Source organism: Solenopsis invicta, chromosome 6, assembly GCF_016802725.1.
Source record: "Solenopsis invicta isolate M01_SB chromosome 6, UNIL_Sinv_3.0, whole genome shotgun sequence".
NCBI classification, from domain to species: Eukaryota; Metazoa; Arthropoda; class Insecta; order Hymenoptera; family Formicidae; genus Solenopsis; species Solenopsis invicta.
In genome coordinates this window covers 18,643,610-18,653,415 of record NC_052669.1, presented here as the reverse complement: position 1 = coordinate 18,653,415, position 9,806 = coordinate 18,643,610, and the positions used below count along the sequence as shown (strand labels likewise).

Here is a 9,806-nt window from a genome sequence, read left to right as displayed (position 1 = left end):
ACACGTTCAAATTGGGCAAATTTGGACATTTGCATTTCTGATCATAATCAGGAGGAGATCATAATCAGCATCGGAATCATAAACAGGTATCGTAATGAGCAGACTCGTGTAAACATCGAGAATGTTTGGGCGGTATCAAGTGCCCGACGATTTGATCGATGGGTGCCCGATTTATTATGCCTCTCCAGGAACTATCTCGATACGGTTACGTAACAAGAATGTCGGGTTCTAGGTCACATTTTGGTTTCCTATACAATTCACGTGGACTTCGGTTTAGCACCACGATGTTTCTCGGAAACGCGCTATTGATTGGATTCTCTCTCTTTCTCTCTCTCTCTCTCTCTGGGAGGAAAATGCAAAGGGGAAAATCACATGCGACAAGATTCTATATTTGTATTCTTTGTGTTATCGCTCTTTATTACAAAATCGTATTGCAAAAATACTTGGTTTTCTCCCACACGGAATATACTGAAATGCGTAATGGCACGTTGCGTATGACGTTTCTCTTCCTTTTCTTTTTCCTTTCTTTTTATTGGCGTTGGACTTTACATGCTCACGCAATCGCTTATCACGCCGCGACGAGCGCGAACGAGATAAACGAGGCGTTGAGTAAAAAAAAATATCGGTATAGTTGTTTACGAGATGTCCAGTAAAATTACAAATTCTCATTATTTACAAAAACGTATGTACAATTTATATACACGATTTTTTTCTATCAATAAATATTCTTCTTTTTAATTACCCGCATGACTATCATTATCTCACTCATTGAAAATATATTGAAAAAAAAATATATATATATAGATTTGCTCGTTGTGGAAGTTCCTGAGATATGTTGGGAGTGTCAAAACATTTTACAAAATGTATGTACATGGAAACGGCAAAATTCGCCGCTCACGTTGCTCTTGTTCCATGCTGTAACGATATATCCGCTAATCGTAAAAATACTCGTATTACAAATCGTATACTTTACTATTAACAAATTCTCGAAAAAAAAACAACTGACTTGTTAACATGAGCGCGAATTGTTAACATGTCGCTGCAATTAATTCTTATAAATAAAAGGATCGGCAAAAGAGCAGTATAATTGATACATCCTCCTCCGTGGAAGTACACAGATATATACAGTCTCCCGAGCGCTATTCACGTTTAATATCATATTTCATGTATAAAATTTTATAAAAGGAAAAGGAGAATTGTATGAGAGCACGTTAGAACGTTATCTACGCCGAATTATACCACTCTTGCGCCGAATTCCTTTATCGATTGCGTCAATGTTTCACGGTCAGTACGCAAGTTCCGCGCCCCAAGGTCGGTAGGGTTTCCCGTGTTGCTGCTGGGGATACTGACCCGGGTACTGGCCCCAGCCGAGGGTGCCGCCGCCCAAAAGCGGCGGCATGGTACCTGGACCAGGCGGCATCCCGGTGGAGACCGTGCTCGCCGGCGGTTCGTAACTGCTGGCAGTAGAGGTGGACGTCAACGTCGTGGCGGCCGGCGGCACCGCCGAAGGCACGGCCGACGGCGGGTGTTCGCGATGGAAGCTCTGCAGGTGCGACAACAGGCGCAGCCGTAGGGGATCTCTCTCATCGAGACCCTCCATGGTCACCAGGTAACGACCTACCTCCGCGGCGCACTCGCCCCAGCCCACTGCATGGTAATCCATAGCCAGTTTCGTGCTGTCGTAACCCTCCGGTCCTGCAATTGTAATTTGCATCGCGATTATGACGTTTTCCATTGTTATGTATGGTAAGCCAACAACAATAACAACAATAATAATAATAATAATAACAATAATAATTATGATGATGATTACAATGATGACGATAATAAGGTGTAAATAATAAAATGATTATAAAAATAATAAAAAGCAGAGCTGGGTAAATTAATATATTTTTTAACTAAATTAAGTTAAAACTAATTTATAAAATTAATTTATGTCAAAGATTACATGAAGAAAAAATTAACTGATTAAAGACACGTTAAGATTAAATTAATCTAAAATCAATAAAAAGTTAATTTTGAAAAATATAATTTATATTAAATTATTGAAATTATTGAAAATTAACTAAGTTAAGTTAAAAGCTATTGACTTTCTAACTTTATTATTTAACTTTTGACATTTTACGATAATTGAAGTCTAACGAGAGTCAATGCGGTTATAAATGTGCAAATTGAAATGTCATACTTTGTTAAATATATAAAACGAACGTGACTCTCTTTCGATTAATCTTCAGCGCGCCATAACGGAATCCGTCAGTTTTATCCTCCGACTAGGTTGAATTACTATCGGGTTGTCGAATTCGAAATGGCAACCTTCAGTTATAAAATTGACAGGAGATAAAATACTTTTCTCCCGAAGAGCCCGAGTACGTGTAGTGTTTCAACCTTCAGACTTGTTCAATTACCGTATTGTTAAATATTGAGTGTCCACTGAATTATCACATTTATGAGTTTTAAAAATAACATATTCGAGGAGATTTTAAAAACGCGCGATGAACAAAGTCTTTGCATAAAGTGGTGAGATGAATTTTTAAGCGAAGCTTTGAGAAGCAATCTCGGTAACTAGCAGTTAGAAGAAACTTTGAACGAAATGGAAGCTGATTTAGTTCGAAGTTAAATTAGACTTTAAGTCGGCCGTTATCGAATGCTTCGTGGAAGTTTAGATATAATGCAAAGTGCATTATTTTTAGTATAGGTGCGGAAATGCGTTGGAAACTGAATTTCTTTACAAGCATTCTTCCGTGGTACAAACATTTAAACGATAATTTATATATATACAACGAAATGCATATAAAGTCACACATGAATTATTATTCGAGCACCGAGATCTGTTACAATCGTTATTACCCTTTTCTCGACTTTAGCTGTGTTATACAAATATTTAAGACGCGAAGTTTGGTTTTTGTTTTCCCGGGAGGAAGTTGTTCCCTGAGGTGCCTACCGAAGAAGAAAGGGAGCAGGTGTCAAAAAGATGATATCGCGATTTTCCCGAATCACGTCCCTGGTCCGCTCGCAGATTGACAACGTGGAAGTGCATCTGCGGACGGAGAGGTCCTTTGTGCACTTTTGGTTTTCGCGGCACAACAATGGCCCGGCATACGTGCACCGAGGCGAGATGGGCGCCTTGGCTTTAGTAGCAGGCGGCTCATTGTGTATAATGCGGAATGGGACAGGTAGCGTGGGAATCGTTTAGACCCCCGTAGACTGGCCTCGTACGAGATACACATGCGTACCGTGAACGAATGGAGTGTCCCACGTTATTATGCAAGTTCTCAGACCGCCCTATGCAAACATCACTTACGAAAGAAAGGCTACTGCGTATAGCAGTACAGCTCCCGTATGTCAAATGGTTGCGCGATCGATCATCGCTAAAGCCTCGATAAGTGGCCTCGAAACTTCGGAAACGTCTATGCAAACGGGACACGTCCGGAGTTTACTTACATTAAAAAAGAAATGAGGTTAAGCAAGGTATCAAAGAACGTCGAACCTCAATGAAACCTTTTCTTTTTGCACTCGACAAAATTTCCTCGTTACGTTATTGTAGAAAAGTGTAAGAAAGATATTTGTTTCGTAAGATATTAATTTGTAATCGACAAGGTAGCCGCGAAGCAACGAAGCTGCGTAATCCTCGAATGTTGTGTCAACTTGGCCAGCGCTATCGGTTCTCATCGCTCCACAAATGGTTTTATTTGACGATATTAAATTTAATATCGCTCACTTTTGGGGACGGGTCGCGCCCCTCGCACGCATTTACAAATAAGGAGGCCGCCGCGAGCGAACGAGCGAGCGAGCGCGCACACACGCACTATCACACACGCAGGCGTGCACACGTGGTGGTGCGGTGCGTGTCCGTGCACACTTATCCGTAGCTAGCTGGTTTCCCACAGGGTTCGACATCTGCCCCAGGCCCGATCCGTCGAGCGCCTCCCTCGCGAGGGGTGCCGCGCGGGACACCTCATCCCCGGGCCCGCCGCCACCAATCGTGGGAACACCACTTCCAGAGAGTCGTTGACTTCCTGTGCTTCCCACAGGATCTACGTGCCGGGTCCAGCACCTGCTCCTGCGGATCCCGTATACGCTCGGGCTTTCTTTCGCGGCCTTCGCGGGCGCGGGAAACCATATGCCACTCTGCCTTGCGATTTCCTACACGACGTCGTATTTCTTTCAAAAATACTTATCATTCGATTGTACGATCGACGAAAGAGATATTTTTGTTATTAAAAAATAATAATTAATATTGATGAAAATAAAATATAGACGACAATGTTGGTAACATTAACGTTACACAATCTATTTGGTTTGGAGTATTCAACAAAAGGTTTTGCAAGAATTTTTTTTAATTTGCAAGTTGCTTAAATTATCGATTTTTCCATGTTACTTTTTAAATTTATTAAAAAATAATCAGAGTTATTAAAAAATATGACAATGAAATGAGATAGACATATTTAAAGAAATTACTCGTAAAGAAAATTGAAAAAAATCATAAAAAAATAGATGTAATATAGAAAACTAGAAAGAGAGACAGAGAGAGAATACTAATCGTTTACGAATCTGTTGATAATCGCTCTCTCGAATCTGCTTAATAAGGAAACGCAGAGACGACAGATGGGCATTCGGTTACGCAGTTACAGTTAGTGCTGAGCGTTCGCTCTTACGGCCAACAGGTGTCTTCCGGTGGAAAATAAAGGGCCGATAGCGCCGACTAACAGAAAGACGTAATAATGGCGTAAGAATCAAATCGATGCGAGTGTGTGTATGTGTGTGAGAGTAGTTCTCGTGCAGACACACCGTGAGATTAATAATGGCGGGGCCTGAAGAATCTCAGAGCAGAGAAAAGGGGTGTTTCCTCGATCTTGGGGGCTCATCTTCGAGTTCCGCTACGCGAGTTGCAACGGGAAAGGGCGTTTCTTCCGGATTCGAGGATCTTGTTACCCGACACCGTCGACATGCACTTCCGTTACGTAACTTCCCGCGGAAAACGACAAACCCCGAATGATTTTCGAGCGCTCAACACCATTACGTTAGCACAGTTAAATCAAGAATAGTTTTCTTCCATGGCTCGAGTCTACGAAATTAAGACCCCCCCCCCCCTCCTAATGACATGAATATTTGTCTCCCTAAGAGATTAACAAATGAAAGTAACACCTGGCGGCGATATACCAGGACCAACATTGGACGAACGAGATTGCAGCGTTCGCAACGATTTAATTTAAACGAATAACTCAAGCGTGGCTACAGGGTGGCGAGAGGGTTGAACAAGATGCACGATCTTACCCTTACTGCGAAGCGTGCGCAGATGCTCGACGGTGAGCTGCAGAATTTCGGCCTTCTCCAGCTTTCCGCTGTGTGGATCCCTCGCTGCCGCCGGGACCAATCTCCTGAGCTCGCCGAGGGACGCGTTGATCCTGTCGCGCCGCTTCTTCTCGATCATCCCCCTCCTGCGTTTCCGCGACGCGTGCTGGCATGAGTCTCCGCCGGGCGAGTTGCATCTGCAACGGGAATTTCGAGGGAGGGTTGAGAAACACAACAGCGAACAGTTAAAGACGTTCCGCGGTCTCCCTTTGTTTGGGACTTTGCGACTGGGAGGGCGAGAGGGCCCGTTGTAATTGTACATTGTTGACTTACTTCGGAACGCGCAACAACTCGCTCATTAATTTCGGCCGAGCTAAAACAATGCCGTCTTGATTGCGATTTTATCGCGGAACAAAGAGGCGCAATATGTCGCGTCGGCAAGCAACCGACAATTCCCGAAGAGCGATTGTTTCAACAAGTACGTTAAGGAATATTTTAATTATGTTTAATTAAGAACCTAACTTTTAATGTATTCAATTTCAACTTGGGAGAAATTAGAAATATCGATTTGTATATATCGAAAAACATTTTTTCTTTCAGAAAAAGAACCTATACTTTACAAAATTATATCATAACATGAATAGTGAATTGCTCGATTGAACGAAAGAGGGTTTTCTACTTTCGAACAATTGAAGCATAGTTAAAGAAGTAAAAATATATACTTACGGTTCTTTGCCGCTTTCCTCCGAGAATACATCATCGCAGTCCGAGTCGCTCATAGTTCTCTTCATGTTCCTCTGCTGATGCCCCTGATTTTGCTGCGACTGTTGCTGCTGCTGTTGCTGCTGCTGCTGCTGCTGCTGCTGTTGTTGCTGTTGCTGACCACTGTCTTGATTCCTCAATTCGGTATCGATCTTTAGTTCCAAAAACTCGTGATTAGAACGGAGCTCCGGCATCTCTGGCCTCATGCCTGGTATGTCCTGGTGCCTGGAGATGTCATGCCTGGACAGCTCCTGGTGCCTCTGCACCTCTTGATGCCTCTGCATCTCCGTCGGGTGTCGCAGGTCCTGCCGCTGCATCTCGTGTCGCAATTCCTGACTCCTGAGATCGCCGGGGGTCGCGATGGCGTGCCGCAGCTCGCCGTGGGTGGCGGGTGGACGCATGTCGTGATGGTGACGCATGTCCGGGTGCTGCGGCGGAGGCTGATACGGCGGATGATGCGGCGGCGGCGGGTAACCCCAATGGTGACCCGACGGAGGCGCCGATAGCGTCGACAGGTGACTAGGCGCGACCGCGCCGGAAGTGATCTCGGAGGACAGCAGAGTGCTGTTGTCGTCGGAACGCGCGACCACTACCCGCCACATGTTGCGTCCGAGAAGGAGAGTCGTCGGGTTGGATGAACGGATCGATGCGATCGATAAGTAGGCCCGTATAAGGACACGAAGAGACGCTCAGAGTCGACTGACCGTACGCTACCGCCTAATGCGATATATTGATGCCATAACGATGCACGAGCGATATGTCATTGCAGTCGCATTGCGGTTGGAACAATGAAGAATGATCGTCAGCAGTCCTTGATACGCATCGGCCGCGTCGATCGATCGTTGTAACCGGCCAAGGAAGTCGCACTCAAGTGGCACTGATGATTGGAACTATTATCATCGGATGAGCATGACGTAGCGTTCCTTCGTCTTTTCTTATCAGCGATTCAAAATTATTTTAACTTTACCAAGTTTATGTTTACGATTAATCCTGATGTTCTCCGAGTAACTATGATTTAACGACCGATATAAAAATGTTTACAAGGCCCATAAAATTCCGAATGATGAATTGTTGAATGCACGACGGTGTAGCAGCTGCACAAGAAAAGATGGCAAAACGATGATCAACACGCTTGGCAGAATTCCCGAATCCCGGAAAAAAATCCAATCCTGGAAGGTCTTGAACTTGAAATAATTTCTTCACGGATGATTAAAGGTCGCGCAACTTTCCACCCCGACGACGTTTTTTTTTTTTTTTTTTGATGAAACCCGCGCGGCTAAATCTTGCGGAAGGTTAGTGCTGCGCGGCGGGATGTGGTTTCCGTACGGCGAAAGGAGCACTCGGTGTCCTTCGGCACACTTGTCTCTTGCGGCGGTGGCGGCGGCGGCGGCGGCGGGAGTTTATCAGCGCCCACGTGCCGCGGCTACCCGCGACGTCGTTCGCGGTCGCGTGCGTGCTCGTGGAGGAAGAAGCGCGACTGGCTGGAACGCACTCTCGGCTGCCGCCGCTGCTGCTGCCGTGTAGGTGCTTCGTTGCTGCTACTGCTGCTGCTGCTGCTACTGCTGCTGCAGGATGTGCGTGTGCACTGGTCGCGTGGCGGCCGACGTATGTCGTGTGCGGGAGGACGCAGGGACGACACACGACCGCGTGGTGTATCGGCGATCCTGGTGGGGATGATCGGAGGTGTGCACCCTCGGGATGGGGAGTGGGGTACCGGAGGGGCACTCGTGCGTTCGTCCGAGGTGAAAAGCACCCCGCACGCGAGAGAGAAAGAGAGAGAGCGAGAGGGTTGCCCGCCGAAGGGGGAACGCGTAAATCGGGAGGGGCGACTTTCGTGGGAACGTCCGCGGCGACTCGTGTGCGAGCGTGCGTGCGTGCGTGCGTGCGTGCGTGTGTACGAGCGTGTGGGCCCTTGATTGTGCGACTGCCTGGCCGGATCCTGCACACTCGGTCAAGGAGACCGAGGAGGAAGCGATCTTCTCGTCCGCTGCTTGGCCGTCAGCGGATGTGCGAGAAGAAAGAAACCGGAAACGGTCCTTTTCCAAGGCTGCGTGAATTCCCATCGTTTTCAGATTATCGTTTCTCCCGATATTCTTTTTAAAGGGTACGATTATCACTTGTATCTTCTACAGAGCAGCGCAATGCTTCTTGCTTGACAGACTCTATAAAAAGTTTGTACGTAAAATATTGCTCCGTTAAGTCTTTTTTAGTTTCAAATTAACTTTAAATACGCTTGTTAAACTGTAAATTTCCAAGTTTTTTCTAGTTTATCACGAAGTTTCGCTCACATGTACCAAGATTTTATTCGCTTCGGAGTACTTCATCGTTCTCGAATCCCTACAATATTTCCGCAAATGAGGGGTCCCTGTCTTTATTCCCTCGAGGGAGAGAGAGACGGGGAGAACGAGTAATAAAGTTGAAAGACTCGGTAAGACAATCAGCCGGATACCTTCTCCCCAATCCTCTCGAAAAGGTAGACGCGCGTCACCATGAAATCACTTCGATGCCACCCTCGCGTGGGCCAGCCAACCCCCCCTCTGCGTTCGCACGCTCGTGCATACGTCGCGGAGAAATTCACGCGTGTCGGGAGTGCGGAAAGGGGGTCGTTCGCAAGGGAAAGAAAGAGCGAGAGTGAAGGGGGGAGGAGTGCGATCACGATAAAGTTCACACAGGAATCGTACGCGGCACGCGCTCGCATGATTATCGGCGCCTGGGAACGGAGCTGACTAATCGTATCGTTAACTTTTCAGCGGCGATCGACCGGGCGCGATTACGCGACGTGAAATGCAGAAAGTAAATTGAAACTCGACTATGGGAAAAGTTGGCCTAGCGTGATACGTGCTCGTTTCTACCAATGTTGCCAGGAGAATTCAATATGTACTTAAAGATCCAAATCAAATCGAACGATCAAGCTTATTTTCTATAAAATTCAAATAATATTTATAACAAATAACGTTTCGTACGTTGTACTTATAATAATAACAAAATAATTATTTAATACTTCAACTTATTATTATATTCTCAGGATTTGATTGTTACTTGTAGAACATTTGATTCTTTACGATAGAAATTACTTTTTATATAATAAATATATTTCAAATCACTGCGATTAATCATTCTAAAATTTATTATATAAGCAGTTTTTCGAACGCTAAAAGTAAAATAATAAATTGGAGTATTAGATGATATATGAATAACGCGAGAAATAAAAAGAAAAATATTATTTTTCGATGAAAGTGGATCTTGATAATTAATAATATTTTTATGTCAATTATATAAATATTTTTTTTAATTCTATAAACTGCGTGCCGAATTTAAAACACAGTCTTTAAACTGAATCTAGAATAATATCTCAAATAAATTTGATCGTCAGTTTTGCTGCTACAAGTATCTTAAAAAACTGTAAAAAAAAACTTATTGCGAGAAGAAAATACTAGAAATAAAATTCTTAGCAAGAGTAGAATTCGAACATACATATTTCTTCAAGGTTCAAATTCATTGGAAGTAACACTTTTGTTTTTCAAGGCACTCATAGGGAGTTCGAATCCACTTCATCCTCGACTCTACTTGAAAACGTATTACTTTTTTATATTTTGAAGTAATTGCAGACAGTTCGAAACTTCTACACAAAAGCAGATTCGAATCTACTGCAAGTTCTAAAGATGCCTAATTCCATCATTAAATAAAGTCAACTTTAATCTTGGTTTACTTTCTGTATCTTTTCTTGGCTTTAAGAATTAAACAGAAAAAGA

General features: G+C 44.2%; 1 protein-coding gene across 1 annotated transcript; it reads right to left on the bottom strand.

Annotated features, from left to right (window-relative positions):
• Positions 1-388: 388 nt before the first annotated feature.
• Positions 389-9,522, bottom strand: LOC105204018 (hairy/enhancer-of-split related with YRPW motif protein 1). Its single transcript, XM_011173008.3, has 3 exons — positions 6,019-9,522; positions 5,275-5,489; positions 389-1,695 (listed from the first exon to the last, which is right to left on the bottom strand). Exons 1-3 carry the CDS (start codon positions 6,654-6,656, stop codon positions 1,286-1,288), a joined length of 1,263 nt encoding a protein of 420 aa, XP_011171310.2. The 5' UTR covers positions 6,657-9,522; the 3' UTR covers positions 389-1,285.
• Positions 9,523-9,806: the final 284 nt, after the last annotated feature.